This window comes from Ursus maritimus, unplaced genomic scaffold, assembly GCF_017311325.1.
Source record: "Ursus maritimus isolate PB19 unplaced genomic scaffold, ASM1731132v1 scaffold_28, whole genome shotgun sequence".
Lineage (NCBI taxonomy): Eukaryota > Metazoa > Chordata > Mammalia > Carnivora > Ursidae > Ursus > Ursus maritimus.
In genome coordinates, this window is record NW_024425341.1 from 25,497,901 (window position 1) to 25,516,844 (window position 18,944).

At 45.4% G+C, this 18,944-nt stretch overlaps 1 protein-coding gene across 1 annotated transcript in view; it reads right to left on the bottom strand.

The window, feature by feature from the left end:
- The window catches only part of DLGAP2 (DLG associated protein 2), a 114,314-nt gene that overhangs the window by 57,329 nt on the left and 38,041 nt on the right, over positions 1 to 18,944 (bottom strand). The window contains 1 exon segment of the mRNA XM_008708849.2: positions 3,813 to 3,960. Coding sequence (XP_008707071.2) covers positions 3,813 to 3,960 — 148 coding nt within the window.

Sequence of the window (18,944 nt, forward strand, 5' to 3'; positions counted from 1 at the left end):
TGGGCGTCTTGCTCCCCTGCGTTCCTAAGTCCCTGCACAGCTGGGAAGGAGCTCCAGTGCACACGGCTGAGGACTGTGTCAGGCAGGAAACCACAGAGGTCATGCCCCGCCGGGTGGCCCCTGCAGACAGTAACTGGCAGAGCCCATCACAGGGATGGGGACCTGCGGGCTCTGCAGGCCACGCCACTGTCACACTACTATTTATCAATGATGTTAGATTAGATGGTCTTACAGTCTTGCTCTAAGTGTGTCTCCCGGATATGAACAACATGGACATTCTTCCATCTACCACATAGACTTAGCTAGACAGACATTAAGGCAGAGCACTGAAGCATGCGTGGGGGGCAGTGCAACCAAGAACAAAGTCCACCGTGCTCTCTGAAACGGAAGGGAACATCATTCTGAGAGTAAAAGCGCCATCTGGGATCCTGTCCGATGAACTGACAAGCTGGTGCATCCCAGAGAACTCAGGAAAGGCCAGCAACAAAGGAGATGCCCAGAGAGCTCAGACACATGTGCCGTCTGCACCGAGACTGGCTCCACGCCACGTCCATGGTTCTGCACAAGCAACATGGATGTGTATTTCTAGCATTTTCCAGAAGATTCCTCCAGGGAAGAAACTGTATGGCTCAAGATAAATCCCCCCGCTCAAGCTGGTCACTGGGAAGGTGTACGTCCCCATGCACCACTGCAATCCCAGACGCTCCCCACTGGCAATCCCACGGCATCAGTCCAGACACTCCACATACCTACAGGGACTCTTCTCAGGTTCGTGAACTCAGAGAAGCCAGACCCGAGTCCAGTGACTCAAGTTCAATCACAGCATGGCTTACAGACAAGCAAGTCTCATAAGAACTCGGATAGACTTTTCATTTCATTTCTGCACCTGAGCGAATGTTGAATATTGAAGAGTGAACTTCTACCAGCTTTAGCCACCAACTGAAATATCTCAGGGACACTGAGGGGTTCCCAGAGGCATCACCCCAAATGCATTGTGCTCCGTTACTGGAAACTACCTGCTCCTCTGGGACTGGTGGGTCACACTGGCCAGGGTTGCATATGGAATTACTACAGATTTGTTTCCAGGGGTGAAACGGCCCGATTCACTGCCAGGGTGCCAGGGTTATTGTAAATAACATTTTTTTTTTCAGAATTAAAAACTGAGTTCAATGTAAAGTCCTATCATAGAACTCATCAATCAGAACAACCTGCAATTCCAAATGTCGAAGTCATCAAAATAAATAACCCCCAACACCCAGCTTGTCTGCAATGGCTCTTATTTACAATGACGAATCTTTTCAGACAGAAAAAGGTACGGGGACATGTGATTTTTACCGATGTAGTTTTGGAAATCCCAGCTTGGATTCACTAAGAACATGGTGTTGAGGGCAGTGCGTGGCTTATGTAGGGCAACCAGGGAAGCTGGTGGCTTTCACGGGACCCCCTGAAGAGCTGTGCTGGGCATTCAGGGGAAACCCGTTTGTTGAGAGCAAATGAGAACAAATGAAAAGCAAAATCAGACCCACAAACACAGGGAACAAACTGACGGTTGCCGGGGAGAGTGGTGGGGGGGCGGTTGAAATGGGTGAAGGGAGTGGGAGTTGCAGGCTTCTGGTAATGGAACGAATGAGGGCAATGGAAGGCGCAGGAAGGTCTGCTACATTGTAACAGTGATGGAAACAGCACAGAGTAGCTACTCTGGGGTGAGCACGCACCATGCATAACGGGGTCCAATCTCTGCTGTGCACCCGAATCTAATGCAACATCAGGGGTCAACTCTACTCAGATAAAAAAGAAAGAAAGAAAGCAAAGCCTGCAGGAGTCACCCGTCTGCAGTGAAATCACCTTGTCCCCTGCTGCAGACGCTGGTGGGGTCACATCTGACTCTAAAGTTGCATTTTGGCAAAGCAGCTGTTGTAACTGGAAGGGAACCTAGCATCTCAGGAAAAGCGTGCGGGAAGGTCCTGCTCCTGGAGGCGGGGAGAGAGGTTGAGGGCGCCTCTGTGCGCACTCTGTTCACTTAGTAACTCCTAACATCAGCTTGGACTTTGTCTATGCTGAAATGGGATGTTTCCCCGATTAATTAGATAATTACAATAATCTAATCGCAGACCGTCTACAGTTGCTATTGCTGTTTTTATTGTTTTTTTTTTTTTTTTTAAAGATTTTTTATTTATTTATGTGACAGAGAGACAGCCAGAGAGAGAGGGAACACAGCAGGGGGAGTGGGAGAGGAAGAAGCAGGCTCACAGCGGAGGAGCCCGATGTGGGACTCGATCCCGGTACGCCGGGATCACGCCCTGAGCCGAAGGCAGACGCTTTAACGACTGCGCTACCCAGGCGCCCCTGCTGTTTTTATTGTTATTTGCAGGGGCATTTGCGGTCGGGCTGCAGCGCGACCCACCACCCTAGTTTGTCCGGGGCTGAGTTCAGTGCTGAGTCCAGGATGTCCCTTGTGTCCAGAGTCAGGAATGGTCCTTTCCTTGTTTTAGGGGGGGGGGGAAAGGGTCACTGGCATTCTCTTTGCCGTAGATGGAAAACTAATCCTGTTTTTAAAGAAAAATAGCCTTTGAGTTGATGAAAGAGGTCATGTCTTTCTTCAGTTGTGGAACAGGGAAAAACCCAGATTGTTCAGTAGAAAAAGTCCAGAGTGCAACTTTCTGATGAGAAAAAACTGTAAAATGAACAGACTCTTGCTTTATATTTAGAGCCTGTGGCAAAATAAGTCTTCAGTGTATTTGAACCCCTGGCAAGCCACCAAAAGCTCATAGCATGAGTCTGTAATCAGGAGTGCTTTTTAGCATTATGCACTACTAGTACTATTATTATTACTATAGTAACAATCACGGCTGGCATTTAGTGCCTCTATGTCACTCGTTACATAATGAGATCCAACGTTCATTAGGCACCTGCCCCGTGTGTGAATGTGTTACATCACCTGTCCCTACAATACCATGCAGCAGCCTTCCTCTCCCCGCGGATGAGGAAAGAGAAGTTCACGATGGTTAAGGGACCCTAGGCTCAGGAGGCAGAGGCGGGCGGAAGGGAGCCGGGCTCTGCCACTACTCTGCAGGAAGTGCAAGAAAGCATTAGGTGTAAGCCTGAGACACTCCCGGTGAGCCTGAGCACTGTTTTTAAAGGCAGCTAAAATTAGTAAGCAACCTGTTTAATTAAAAATTCAAGAATTCAATTCTTATCAATCCTACAGCATATGGTGATTAGAAGCGCCAGCTACTGCTCATTTTGCTCTGGCGTACTCTTTGAAAAGTTCAAACCAGGATGGGAAAGCCTGCTGGGCTCCCTGCCTCTCCAGCAGCCACGCCTCTGCGCCCGATTAAAACACCAAACACCGCCATTCACCCTGGGGCCACGGATCCCACTGGGGCTGCGTAAGAACGGAGAAATAGGGCCTGTGCGCCTCGCAAATGCAACTCTGCACCCCGGATTATTTTCAGCTCTTCTTACTGGACCATCAGAGTTTCCGGACAGGGCTGGGATGGAAAGCCACTGCCGTCAGACCCTGGCTGTCATGGACCTGCCCCGTTTCCCTGAGGAAACCTGGGGAAAGGAAGACAGCCTGAGCTAAGTCAGCAAAGCAGGCTGAGACGTCATCCCTGATTCAGAGGAGGCCAGCATCAGGGGGATGCCATCACAGGTGTCGAGAACTCAGTGTTACAGGGTTCCCGGGTGTGCGGTCGGAGAGGGCTCCAGGCAGGAACCTCACATCTGCTCACGGCCTTGCCCCAGCAGGCTGCAAGGACACGGCTTTAGAGAGCGGACCCGAGGGGGCGGGGGGGGAAGGAATTCCCGACCTGGCTCACACAGCTGGCCTGACTCAGGGTGCTGACGGCTCTCATGTAGCTCTGGTTCCGGGAGCGGAATTTCGGGGAGTTGTAGCTGGCCGAGGGGTCCAGGCTGTGGCCGGCAGGCACGTCGCTTGCAGCTTGCAGGTAGCTCTGGCTAGAAGAGAAAAGAAACGAAGAGAAGAGGCGTTCTGTGAACATGCACGGAAGGGGCAGAGCCGGTGAGGGTCATTCCAACCCGCGCCGAAAGGCCGTTGGAAAGTTTCCAGCTGAATGTGTGTCTTTTGGTGGCCATCCTGGTCTTAGGTCCACACTCTGCAGGCTCAGTTTCAAATGCACAGTCATCACAAGTAACGGGGATGCTCTTTACAAAGCTGCTTTGAGACCTGACTGTGGCCAGGTAATGAAGTTAGGATCGTTCCACGTTAACTAAAAGGTGCCGAAAAGCACTGTAACTCATATAGCCCAGCAGCGGACGTGGCTTCTGAATTTAAGCCAAAAATCTGAGAATCTCTATGGACTCTGAGAAACAAACTGAGGGCTTCAGAGGGGAAGGGGGATGGGGGAAGGGGATAGACTGGTGATGGGTAGTAAGGAGGGCACGTATTGCATGGTGCACTGGGTGTTACATGCAACTAATGAATCATCGAACTTTACATCGGAAACCGGGGATGTACTGTATGGTGACTAACACAATATAATAAAAAAATCATTAAAATAAAAAAAAATCTGAGAATCTCATAAAAATCATGTTAGCTTTTGGCAATTTGACACACTCAGAAAAATAAAAGGAAAAACAAAAGGCTTGCCTTCCATTGTAACTCATGCACAGTAGTGCAGGTCACGCACTGCACAGGGAGAAAGAGCAGGCTGGGAGGTCCACCCCACCTCACCATCACGGTGGACGTGTGCCTCCAAATGACCTCAAAAACCAACGTTCTCTGACCCCCTTCAGGCTCTGCTCTACTGTGTTTAAAGATGGGAAAACTATGAGAGCGTCTGGCAGGCAGAAAGATCAACTTAGCTTAAACTTCTGGCCCACTGAGTTCTCTGTTTCAAGTTCTGTGGAAAATCTTTTGATAATAGAGTAAAAATTCATTCTATTTGATCAAAAACTGGAATTGTAAGACCAGAGGTACTGAAGCTTCTTTCCTCGTTTGGATCACAGTGGGAACATGAAATAGTATCAGTGCACGGGCCCGTGTGTAGAAACGTGTAGAAATACTTGGCTGCTAAGTCTGGCTCCACAGCCAGTTAAAAGTTTGTTCCTTGCTTTACAAAGTAAATTCCGGATATAATTTGTTTTCTCTGTGATTTACTTCTTTCTGTAAAAATGCACCAGCAGAGAAAAACTGGGGCTCAATTCTAAGTTCTGATTAGGCAGAGCCCATTTATTACAGATTTAAAGTCAGTATTTCAGCTAATATTAATAATACTTTTTTACATATTAGAATATAATTTATATTGTAAATTATTATCATGGCAATTTTTGTCTTAAAACCAGGTGTGTAACACATTCCAGCTCCCTTCACTCAAAACAAAACAAAACAAAACGAAAAAAGGAAGAAATTAGCTGTCATACAGTCGGTTCTAATTTTGTCATTTTGGCAGCTAACGGGGAGTAGTGACTCTTTGCCTGGACTCCTGGTTTGATCCCACTGCTCCCCGCTGGCAGCTGCCAGGCCTGACTGCCAGGAAGACAGGTGAGCAAACCCCCAGGCTTGGCCACCTGTTGTAGGTGCGGCAGGAAGCGGCCAGAGTCGATGAGAGCAGCCAGATGCTGACGGACCGCGCCCAGGACTATGCTGTGTGTGGGGCTCAGGACGGCTTGCACAAGTGGGGGGGGGCACGTGTGCACAGCCGGCCTCAGCCGGCCAGTGTCTGCGTGTGTTTAGTCCAGCACTGCATGCGGGAGCAGGAGCCCGGCAGCCTCTGGCAAAACCTCTGACTTAGGCTCTTGGCCTCACTCCTGACTTTGCAAAAAATGCAAACTTTCTGCATTTCCCCTCTCCTTCTGTTTCCTTGAAATGGCTCATTTCATACCTTGCATTTCTGCCAGTTGGTACTCATTTCTTATTTTCTTGCAATATAATAGCTCCCTTTCTAATACCACTAACTCATCGTCTCAGCACTCTCAGATGAAGGGTCTGAGAGCCTCTAAAAGAAAGACTTGTGTCTGTCTCTGTCTCCATGGTTTCAGCTCTGGGCCAGTGAGTCAAGAGATGTCCTCAAAATGAGAGCAAATGACCCTTTGGGGGCTTTTGGATGGCACTCACGCCTGAGTGACTCTGTGTTTGTGATTCCATGTTTCAAACACGTGTTCTAACTCCCTGTGATCTCTTTCTCCAAAGCTGGGCATGCCATTGACAGGACAGTTGCCACTGTAGAAAGCTAAACACATTTTCTTCTCTTAAATGTTGACTCACGATGGTTAACGTTTGCTACAACTCTTGTGCTGGATGCCCTGCAAGCATTTGCCGTCGCACAAACGGGACACTGAGTCATCGGTGCGGGCTCACACAGATGCGTGGCAGAGCTAGACTGTGCCGGCAGTCTGTTCAGAATCCGGGCTTTCAGCCCCAAGACCGTAGCTGCTGAGTCATAGAAGCAAAGACTCCCAAAAGTATGGTCCTTCATTACCATATATTTTAAATAGTTCAAAAAAACCCCTTCAGCCTCACTAGGCTTAATAGAATTTTTTATATTGTAACGGTTTAGCTTTTTACAATACTGCCGTGTCCCAGGAAGCCAGCTGTCCATATAAATCACACACCTGGAGGCTGAAAATCAGGACCCAAGTCTGAGGAGCACAGGTGGGGTTAGAAGCCGGCAGCAGGTGCCTTCTTCTGCACAGAACACGCGCCCCCCAAGCCCCCGGGACTCTCACTCCAGGACAGCCCTGTTCCTCCATAGAAACCGTCCTAGGAATCCCAGCTCATTCTGAAATCCCCTCAAAGCCCCTTAGTTATTCCCTCAAACTGATAGTTCCTACTTTAGGATCCTAGTTGCTAGGGGGAGAAATAGATTTTCACATATAGCTCAATCGTGACTATTTCCTATCTTCATGACGGCTGGTCTGAGGGACGGGAGGCTGGAACAGGCCTGAGCCCCGAGGCTGGAGGGGGGACACGGAGCACTGTCGCAGGTCACCACAGGGGAGCCAGAGAGAGGGAAAGGAAGGTCCACCTGCAGACGTCCTGGAGTCAGCGAGGTGGGAATGGCCCCAGACAGAGCCATCCGGGGTCACAGACACCACCAGGGAGATGGTTTTTGTGGATTTGGGGCAGAAACCAGATGGCAGCAAAGGTGAAGAAGTGACAGCGTAAGGGGCCATTCTGAACAATTTGTTGAATCTGTCCATGATGAGGAGAGCGCAGGGGTAATTTGAGAAAAGTTGTGAGTTTTGGGGGATGGGTCAATGTATTTTTAGAAAGTGAGGATGCTGTGGGAAAGAGACCCCAGGAGGTGGCGGAAAGAGCCCCCCTCCACGTGAACGCAGCGCTGCATGTGTGCTGGGCCCTCAGGGGGTGGCGGGAACAGCCCTCCAGAGTGAACATAGCGCTACACGCACGCTGGGCCCCGCGTCAGGTGATGGAGTCCCTCAGTGCACACAGCAGTTCGTTCTCCGGAGTGCACGTGTGGGGGCCAGCCTATGTTCACACCCGCGCGAGCCCACGTGTCCTTGCAGACAGTTTCTACTCTCAGTGAGCATCTGCAAAGTGCAGCTCGTGGTAACGGGACTTAACGTGGAGAGTTTACTGAATATCACCGAATATTCTACGCGACAGGCGTAGAGTGGTGCCCAGCACAGGGCGAGCACTTGGTTGATGGTAACAAACGTTACATTTCATTTGTCGTCAGAAGGCCTGGATGTGGGGAGGGAGACCCAGAGTAGTGGTTCTGGATTTTCTCCTCTGGAGTTTGGTTGAGGTGTCTCATCTGGTGAGAAGCCGATAGGGGAGGGGGCTGCCAGATGGGGCCCCATTTTCCCCTGTGAGATTCTGTCTCAACAAAACATTTCAACTGTTTAAAATTTTTTGAAAAGAATAAAAAAGAGATTGTCCCCCTAAAATAGAAATCCCAGAACGGAGCAATAAATACCCACTCCGTTGTTATTCACGGAAACCAAGTTGGTGGAGGTGGGATGTGCAGACCTCCGGCACACAAGTCAGCCCGCTCCGTGCTTGCTGCAGCCCCACGCCGTTGGCGGGACTGCGTGCTGTCCTTCCAGCCGCAGGCGCGGCGGTGTGTCTCGCTGGCCTTTGCTTTTCATTCCATCTCTGTATCTTCTTTGTGCCATGACTTTTCAACTGCCCCATTGTAAAAACTGGATTATTTGGCTTCGTATTTTTGTTCTGTTCTCCGTGTATTCTGTGTTCGGATCCTTTGTCAGCAGCATTTTCCTTCGGCCTGTGACTTGCCTCCTCCTGTTCTTCCTGGCGTCTTTGCACGAGCGGAGTCTCACGTGTGGTGCTCAGGGTCACTTCCCTGCTGCGTTGACGTGTTCTGAGTGCTTCTTAACCCGGGAGCTCTTGCCTCCCAAGGGACACCCCATGTCCGGGGACAGTGTGGGTTGCCACACTTGGGGGAGGGGCAGCTACTGGTAGAAGTCAGAGATGGTGTGGGGAAACATCCCGTAGTTCACGAGGGGGCTCCCAACAGGAAAGAGCCGCCTGGCCCCAAATATCGGTAGTGCTGAGACTGAGAAACCCCGGTCTACTTTTATACCAAAATCACACTGTCTTAAGGTCAGATTGTCTCCAGTCAACAGCAGCATAATGCAGTCTCTTCAAGTGCACACTGAACGTTCACTACATTAGACTAGACTTTGGGCCATAAAACAGACTTTAACAAACGTAAGAACAGAAATCACACCAAGTGTGTTGTTGGACCATAATGACATTAAACTAGAAATCAATAACAGAACGGTTTCTGGAAAATCCCCAAGTACTTGGAGATTAAACAACAGTCTTCCAAATAACCTGTGATTCCAAGAGGAAGCGTTTGAATGGAGACTAGAAATACCGTATGCAGGTAAAGGGGGGGAGGCTGGGACCACTCATCGTCAGAGACAGCAGCATGAGCTCATCCTTAGCCTAATGGAGATGCAAAGATCATCTCAGACGCGCGTGTACTCGCTCTGCCTGCTCAGAGGAGCCGGCCACGTGTGTGCCCGGTGCCTGCATCTGGGCTTCCAAATACCATCCCCCTAAGCAGAGACCGGGATCCTTGAAGACATGGTGGATTCTGGGGCTGGGACTGGGGAAAACATCAGAGAGTGTGAGCTGTCCAACTTTGCTCTTTCTCAGGATTGTTCTGGTTCTTCCAAGGTTCTTTGCATTTTCACATATACTTTAGAATCTTCCTGTCAGTTTGTGTAAAAACCGAGGTTGCTTTCAATAGCATTGGCTTTGACTGAGGTTGCCCTGAGATCACACCTCAGTCTGGGGAGGATTAACATCTCAATATTGAAGTTTCCATCACCTGCTCATGTCACTAGTACCTAGTTATGTCACTCTTTAATTCCTGGGAGCAATACTTGGGGTTCTCAGGGTAGAGATTCGACAGTGCTATTGAGATGTTTAAAACCCACTTACAAATAACAGGTGTGGGCGAAGACGTAGAAAAAAGGAAATCCCCATGCACTGTTGGTGGGAATGCAAACTGGCACAGCCACTGTGGGAAACAGTAGGGAGGTTCCTCAGAAAGTTAAAAATAGAGCTACCGTATGATCTAGTAATTCCGCTCCTGGGTATTTACCCAAAGGAGACGAAAACCTGTTGTTGAAGAGACATCGGCACCATTCCGAACAGTAGCCAAGACAAGGAAGCAGCCCGTGTCCATCCACAGATGAGCGGGTAAAGGTGTGACGTATATATGTATAGGTACCCGTATGTATATACGCGGATGGGTACACGCATACACACACATTCATAGATACACACACACACTGGAATCTTACTCAGCCACAAAAAAGAAGGAAATCTTGCCATTTGCGACAACATGAACGGACCTGGAGGATGTTACGCGGAATGGAATACGTCAGCGAGAGAAAGAACAACAGCATAGGATTTCACGCATATGTGGAATCTGAAACAAACAAATGAACAAACACACAAAACCCAGAAATAGGCTCCTAAGTACAGAGAACAAACTGGTTGTTGCCAGAGGGGAGGGCGTCGGGGGAATGGGCGAAGTAGGTGACGGGGACTAACATTTCCCAATTGTTCATCAATGGTCTAAAGAAATACAGTTGGCTTTTATATATTTTGCTAGGGCCCTGGCCTTGGTAAATGCCATTATTTGTTCTAGCATTTGTTTTGTACTTTTCTTAGGTTTCTGTGTGAATAATCTTTTGGTCTGAGAATAAACAGAATAGAGTTCTTCGTTTTTCATCTCGATGTTCTTTGTCTTGCTTGCCTTAGTATTGGCTAACCCCCACTCTAATGTTAAGTAGGAATGGTGAGGGTTGGTGTCCCACCTTTTACCTAATCTTAATATTTATATATATATATTTTAAAGATTTTATTTATTTATTTAACAGAGATAGAGGCAGCCAGCGAGAGAGGGAACACAGCAGGGGGAGTGGGAGAGGAAGAAGCAGGCTCCCAGCGGAGGAGCCTGATGTGGGGCTCGATCCCATAACGCCGGGATCACGCCCTGAGCCGAAGGCAGACGCTTAACCGCTGTGCCACCCAGGCGCCCCTAATCTTAATATTTATATTGATTCTATCTTTTATGCAACTATCCTTCCTCCAACTGAAGAAGCTCCCTTTTATTCTGGGTTTGCTGAGAGTTTTCTTTCTTCCTCATGTCTTGATAATAATCCTAACACGTTTCTTCTTTATTTGTTAATGTGGTGGGTCCCTTCATTGATTTTTTTGAAATTTATTTATTTTAAAAAGATTTTATTTACTTTTTTATTTGAGAGAGACAGAGAGAGAGCGAGCAGGGGGAGGGGTAGATGGAGAGGGAGAGAATCCCAAGCAGACCCCACCTTGAGCACAACGCGGAGCCGACCCAGGACCCCAAGACCACTACCAGAGCCTCAACCAAGAGTCAGATGCTCAACCGATCGAGCCACCTCGGCGACCCTCCTCCATTGATTTACAGACATTAAATCAACCTTGCATTCATGGAATAAGTCCTATTTGGTCATGAAGAAACTATACTTGGTTCTTTTTACATATTATTGGATTTGGACTGTTAACATTTTGTTAATTTAAAACAACGTATCGGTCAGTAATTGCCTTTTTTTGGGTAACATTTTTGGTGTCAGACTTACACAGCTTCATAAAATAAGCTGAGAGGTATCCTATTCTTTCGCCCTGAAGCTAATGAGTTTGTATATGATTTGTGCTTTTATTCCTTTAGGGTTTAATGGGATTTACCAGTCAAACAATTGTGGCCAGAAGTTTTCTTTGTGAGAATGCTTTTAACAGTGAATTAAGTCTTCCTAATACACAACAGAGCTGTGCAGATTTTCTAGTTCTTCTGTGTGGGTATGTTTTTCAAGGAATTCGTCCAATTCATATAAGCTATAGAATTTATTAACACAAATTTGTTTATAGTTTCCCCTTATTTTCCTTTTAATCTCTGTTGGATCTACAAACACTTCCTTTTCTGTTCCTAATATTTATAATATGTGTTTTCTCCCTCTCCCGTTTTTTTAGGTGATCAGTCTTGCTAAGGGTTTATCAACTTTACTAATCGTTTCAGAGAACCAATATCTGGCATTGCAAATTTTCTCTATTGTCCATTTTATATTTTACTGATTCTCCTCTTTATTATTCCTTTCCTTCTTTTAATTTGGATTTAATTTGCTCTTTCTTTCTTTGCTGTTTAAGGTGCTAAGCTTAGATTGCTGATTCTAAGCCTTTCTACTTTTTTAACATAAACATTTAATGCTAGGAACCCTGCTTTGGCGGCACACACACGAACCTTCACAGCTGGATATTCACCGTCATTTGGTTCTAAATAATTTAGTTTCCCTTGTGATTTTTGTCTTTGTTTTTTTTTTTTAAAGATTTTATTTATTTGACAGAGATAGAGACAGCCAGCGAGAGAGGGAACACAAGCAGGGGGAGTGGGAGAGGAAGAAGCAGGCTCCCAGCGGAGGAGGCTGATGTGGGGCTTGATCCCATAACGCCAGGATCACGCCCTGAGCCGAAGGCAGACGCTTAATGACTGTGCCACCCAGGTGCCTCAATGCTTTTTGTCTTTGGCCCATGATTTATCCACAAGTGTGATATGAGCTTTTCTAGGTATCATATGGTGTCCTCTAGTACTCTAATTTCACATATATTAGTTTACTTTTCATTATTCCATGTATTACTGAGGCTGTGTCTTCCCCAATATTTTACCTCTCTTTTCTTCAGCTTGATTCATTTTCAAATACCAAAAATGTTTCCTTCTGCTTCCTCAGTCTGCTCTTAAGCAGTGAATTTCTCACTTTAGACCGTGTACTCCTTTGTTCCTGAAATGTGAGCTGGTCCTTTCCACCGTCTGCTCACTCATCAAGACCATCTTTTCCTTGAAGACATAGACCTTCTAATGGCTGATTTCAAGTTCTTTTTGGATCATCCACACATCTGGGTCATGTCGGGGTTCATCGTCACTGTTTCTTGCTAGCGAGTTTCACTTTGCTACAACCTTGCATGGCTTTCTTCTTCTTTCTTGGGTACAGCGGAGAGCGTTGATAGAGACTCTGGATCCTGTCATCTTCCTCTGAAGAGGATTGATTTCTGTGCTGGTGGATCACCTTGAACTGTGGACGCACGGTTATACACATTCACGGGATGGATCCGTGGAAAGCGCCAAGTGTTTAGAGTTTAATGTTCCCCATGTTTTAGATAACTTGCTATTTTGGACACCATGATTCGCTGGGCTTCAATCCTAAACTTTTAATCATCTTCAGTGGGTAGCAGCTGAAAGCTAGACTTGGTTCAGGGGTCAGCAGTTTACACAGATGTTGGGGTTCCCCATTATGGCTCCTTGGTTTCTGTCTTGTCCCTGCCCCCTAATTCCTCCTGCCACTCTGGAAACCCCAAATCCTATTCCTTAATATCCAAATTCATGACTGCAGCCCTTTGCTTCAATTCTTACTGTCCCATACCATGAGGAATAGAGGAAGTGCTCAGAAAAGATTATTATAAATGTGGATTTCACTGAGTGTGGTCCCTTTTTCAGTGTTTGAAGATCATCTACTTCCTGCCTGCTATTGCTGTCCTGTATTGTTTATATTAATATAAACTAATATATATTAATATAACAGATATATATAGTTGATCCTTTAACAACACAGGGGTTAGGGGAACCTAATTGAGAATCCACGTGTGACTCACCCCAACCCTACTAATAGCTTAAGGTTGACCAGAAGCCTTACCAATCACATAAACAGTTGATTAACATATGTTTTGTATGTTTATGTATAATATGCTATATTCTGACAATAGCATAAGCTAGAGAAAAGAAAGTGTTATTAAAATCATAAGGAAGAGGGGCGCCTGGGTAGTGCAGTCGTTAAGCGTCTGCCTTCAGCTCAGGGCGTGATCCCGGCGTTCCGGGATCGAGTCCCACATCGGGCTCCTCCGCTGGGAGCCTGCTTCTTCCTCTCCCACTCCCCTGCTGTGTTCCCTCTCTCGCTGGCTGTCTCTCTGTCATATAAATAAATAAAATCTTAAAAAAAAAAAAAAGAAAATCATAAGGAAGAGAAAACACATTTATAGTACTGTATTTATATTAAAAAATCTGTGTATAAGTGAATCTGCATGGCTCAAACCCATGTTGTTCAAGGGTCGACTGTGCATATTTGTAGCAGATTTATATAATATGCTTCCAGAGCTTGTAACTGCTTTCCGGAGGAGAGTTAGTTCTCCAGAACTCCTACCCATTCAGTTTTATTTTTTAAAGTTATGTTGTTACGGTGGCACTTGTCACTTGTTTGGCTCACTGACATCTCAATCATTTCATTGTTGTTTAGGGAATTCACCCCTGGGAGAGTCTGACTCCTATTACAGGATCACAGGTCGGGCATTTCTTCTTGCGGACTCCCTTAAAGCTACAGTATGGGGACATGATCGACGTTCCTTCAATGAGATGCCTTTCCCAAGGCTTGAGGTGACAGCTAAGTAGGACCCATGTTGTTGACAGCAACCATGGAAGCTGCTGGGTCTCGTTTACAAGGTCTTGTTTATAAAACTACTGAACAGTAGTTCAGACGTCACTGCCCTTGTCCTGCCCAGGGGTGTCAAAACTGTGAGGTCTTTGCACAAGGGGGTTGGAAATAATGGTCTTCACGAAACTACTTCAGAGGTGAGGTTTATGTCCCTGGTTGCAGAGCCTTCAAACTCACTTCCCTTTCCCTTCTGGAGATTCTCAGAGATTTCCCATATTCTTTTCATAAACTTCCTTTCTACTTATTTAAAGAGTCTGCTTTTGAGCTCCTTTATGAGTCCTGGGAGAGTTTGCATACGATCCTGCCAGTGTTCTGTGCGATGTTGGAGCTGTGAACGCTGGGCTGTAAGTGCTCAGAGTGACCGTGGAGGCCACACCTGAATTTATAGGGAACAGTATCTCTAAGGTCAATCCGGCTCTGCTGAAAGGCTCCCTTGGGTTCATTTTTACTGAAAGTCTTTAAATTGGCCTCACTACCAATATCTCTATGAGGAATTGTTGAGTACAACCAGAATAGAGAGTATCAATTTAATTCTTTGACATTTAACAGTTCTGAGGTTTTTTTAAATTCAATGTGCTAACATCTTTCCCTATAATTTTTTTTTTCCAAAGAGACACAAAAGAGAGGCCAGTATTAGTGAACTTCTATAAAGAGCTGACATCAACAGAGAGGAACCCAGCGGTGTGAAGACCAACACCAGGCGGGAGTGAAGCAGAAGAGACCCTCTAAAAAGGTTTTCTTCTTCAGCATTAAAATGCTCTCCCCAAATAGGTTTATCCAGCAAAATGAGTCATTCATCTAACAAACATTTATTGGGTGCCTATCACAGAAACAAGATGATTGAATCATTGCCCCTTGTCCTCAAGGAGCTGGCTATGCCGCCCATAAATCTTAATGGAATTGGATTTTCTGAAGGATGTGTTTAAAGAGATCCAAAGTCTTCCTGAAAATCTCATCTTTGTCCTACTACAACTGCTTTATAGTTCAGCTTCTGAAATGTGCTTTAAAGGAAAGGTGGCAATATTATGCAGGGGAAAATGAATTAGACTGCACTTTAAGGAAAGCAGAGCGTTCAAAAAAATCAGAGAGAAGGGTTGGTATTAAGGAAAAGCTCCAACTACTTATCTTCCATGTACGGGTGTCGATATATCAATATTAACAGATGTAAATGTGTTGAGACAGATGAAAAAAATCTGCTCTCATTACAAAATCATGTGTCTGCATGTAAGCCTTCAGACATTAAAGTAATGAATAGAAGTAAGAAAAGAAAAATTTTAAAATAAGGGATAGAATTTTATATAGATATTGAATGTTTATACATATAGTACAATATAGTGTGGAATCCATTGCACACTTATATTATTAAATACTAAATGAGGCACAGCCACTTTAAAAATGGGTCTGACATCTCCAAAGGCAAGAGAAACAAAAGATAAAATGAACTTGTGGGACTTCATCAAGATAAAAAGCTTCTGCACAGCCAAGGAAACAGTCAAAAAAACTATGAGGTAGCCCACGGAATGGGAGAATATATTTATAAATGACACTACAGATAAAAGACTGGTATCCAAGATCTACAAAGAACTTCTCAAACTCGATACATATTTACGGAATATATATGTAGATACATCACACTGCTTAATCAGGAGGTTAAATAGAACCACTGACTATGCTCTAGCTTTAGAGACATAAAGCAATTTGAATGCTTAGGAAATTAAAAGCTTTAGATAGATTTTACTAACAAAATTAACTCAGCATGACAATGGGGTGAATACTCTTCCTAATACATATTGTGTAGCCTGTGAACATTTTATCCTAATCATAGTAAGGCTGTTATTTATCTCTCCCAAGCCTGCAAGTATATATTCTATTTTGCTTCAATTCTCATTCTCCAACTATCTTTTTTTTTTTCATTTTCTAGGTATAAAATATAATCTGGCTATTTTGGAACAATATTATTGGAGAACTTTCTACATCCTTTTTGCTATAGGAGGACAAAGAAAAGGAAGTGAGAGAATTCAGTTTATTGAATATTTACTGAGTACTTCAATATATTACACAAAGTGTTTGGGATAGAATAAATAGTAGGACATTTTGCTTTTCTTCTTTGTCGTTTGTAGGAAGAATTTACAGACTAATGAGGATCAATAATAGACTGAGATAACTTTGTTGGAAGTTGGAAATTGCATCTAATGGTTATCATTATTTTTAAAAGTTAACTTATTCCATACATGAAGATTAGAATTTCACTTCCTGGTCTTGTTTTAAGTCATTTGCTACAGCTATATGTAAGAATCAAAAAAATGAGAGACTATGGACTCTGAGAAACAAACTGAGGGCCTCAGAGGGGAGGGGGGTGGGGGAATGGGATAGACTGGTGATGGGTAGTAAGGAGGGCACGTATTACATGGTGCACTGGGTGTTATACGCAACTAATGAATCATCGAACTTTACATCGGAAACCGGGGATGTACTGTATGGTGACTAACATAATATAATAAAAAAAAACATTAAAAAAAATGGGTCTGGACGTTCCCTGAAGGGTTAAATGTAATTCCACACGATCCAGCAATGCTACTCCCAGGTATGTGTCTAAGAGAAATTTGTCCACACACACATTTGTGCAAGGATTCACAGCAGAATGACTCATAATAGCCCGAATGTGGAAGCAGCCCAGATGTCCATCCCTGATGGGTGGTGTAGCCATGCAATGGGTGTCACTCAGCCATAAAAACAAGACACACACTACAATAGGCCTGAACCTTAAAAACATAATGCTTGGCGCAAGAAGCCAGACACAAAAGGCACATATGATAGGCCCACATTGACAGGCAGCTCCCAGGACAGGCGAACCCAGGGAGGCAGCAAGCAGATTCGTGGTTGCTAGGGGCCGGGGGGCTGCCTGTCAGTGGGCACCGGCTTTCTTTCTGGTGTGAAGATATGTTCTAAAAGTGATCACAGGGAACACTGCACAGCTCTGAATATGCTAAAACTGTTGAATTGTGAGCCTCAGATGGACGAATTGCGTGGTGTATAAATTATCCCTTCATAAAGCTGTTCGAAATCAGATATGAACAGTGCTGTATATAGTTTTCCATCATTTGGGTCATAGGCTCTCGGCAGCTCCCAGAGAGGATGTCGTACGGGTAACAGTCACGGGACTCTTCCACGAATGCTTCCGTTGTCCTTGGTGTTGGTTATGATTCTCCAAGGAAGATAATCTGATAATCTGATAATCAAGCTTGTTTCATAAAGCAAGAAAATCTTGACTGAGGGGAGACAGAACGCCCCCAGGTACAGGGCTATGATGCAGTTGAGATTCAAGCACAAAGATCTCACACCCCCAAATGTGCATATGTTACTCTGTATCCTATAGAAGCATTTTAAACATTTGCAATGGATCATCACAACTGTTTGGTAGGTTAAGATGAGCACAAAGCAGTGCCTTGGTTTGTTTCCAGAACAGAGAGCTGCCCTTCCAGGGCCATCACTGGCTCATGCGCCCGACTGAGTTACCAAAGGACCTCAGGCTCCATGGCCCCCTTAGAAAACAGAACATAGAGTCAGCCGGAGTGTGGGGTTTGCAGGGGGGATGGAATGGCCACACAAAAGCCTAAATTGCTAGATAAAGAAGTCCTGTACTGAAGGCACATTTTAGGCAAACAAGGATGGAGGAATTTTCTAAAGCTAATGTAGAAAGTATGGGCTAGTCTCAGTAGGTGGTCAGATTTGGGCATTCAGGAGAAATTCTCGCTGTCATCTGCTTTAAGTTATGAACAAAGAAAACTGGGGGGAAGGCGGAAATTGCATGGCTTCTCAAGGATGTTATAAATCTTACCCTCTGAAAGGAACTACAGTTCACCATCCACATGAGTGGTGACAGAAATGCAAATTAAGCGTTTCCACCAGCTTCCCCTTTAATTATTCAGCTCCCCGGAAGAGAGAAGGGATACATGTTGAGAAGAGGAGATCTGAAGCCAGAAGACCTGGATCTGAAGTATGGATTTCATCCGTGTCTGTCCTTGCAGGAGCTGAGCAAGCCACTAATACTCTTGACCCACACTTTCTTCCTTGGACTGGGAAGGTGATGACGATCCCTTCCTGGTAAATCAGGGCTTGTTTGCAGGGTCCCCGGAATCCAGGCAGTGGAGAAGGGGGAAGCTCACTGCAGTGTAATGGCTCCGCCCACTCCTGCTGCTGGTGCTTCTGACTACATCACAGGGACCCCGCGGCGGCACTGGGCAAATGCTGAGCTCCCTGCCTACCACAGAGAGCTGTTCTTGTGCCTAGACCCTTTCATTATGATTCACAGCTAGGCTTTCTTCTATGTTTGAGATTTTCTTTTAAAACCAAGTAAACAGGTTTTATCTTTATACAGATTTCTGACAGTTACTGGTTTATATTTAAAGGCTAGTGTCAAGGCAACAAGAAAATATCCACTCAGTGGTTTTGCAAATGCTAACCTAAACCCAAATCCCCTGGGTGCTTGTGAATAATGTAGATTCCTAGATCCCATTCGCAGAGATGGGTTTAGAATGTTTAATAAACATTCTAGGTGATTCCACTGGCGCGGTCGATGGACCAGGCCACACTTGAGAAACACAGATCTACTTGGATACAGGGATAGGGGACCCCACTGAAAGACCTTTTAAAGAATCTGCATTTTTATCCATTACATCCACAAATAATAAACACACGAATGAAGCATCTTTCCTGTGGTGGTAGGAGATAGGGTTTGCGTCTGCATTATCAGCAAGCCGGAAAGCATTTATAGCAGGTTACACAGCCATGTGTCCTGGAAAATAAGCCTCCAGCCACGTGTGAGCTGAGTCTACAGTGTCTGCCAAACCACAAAGCAAACTTCAGTTATTCATCTGTGTGGTCACCTGTTCCAACTTCGTTAGGCACCTGCTCTGTGCCCCTTCATTTCAGGCACCGAGAATGGAGCCACGTAGCTCTGGACT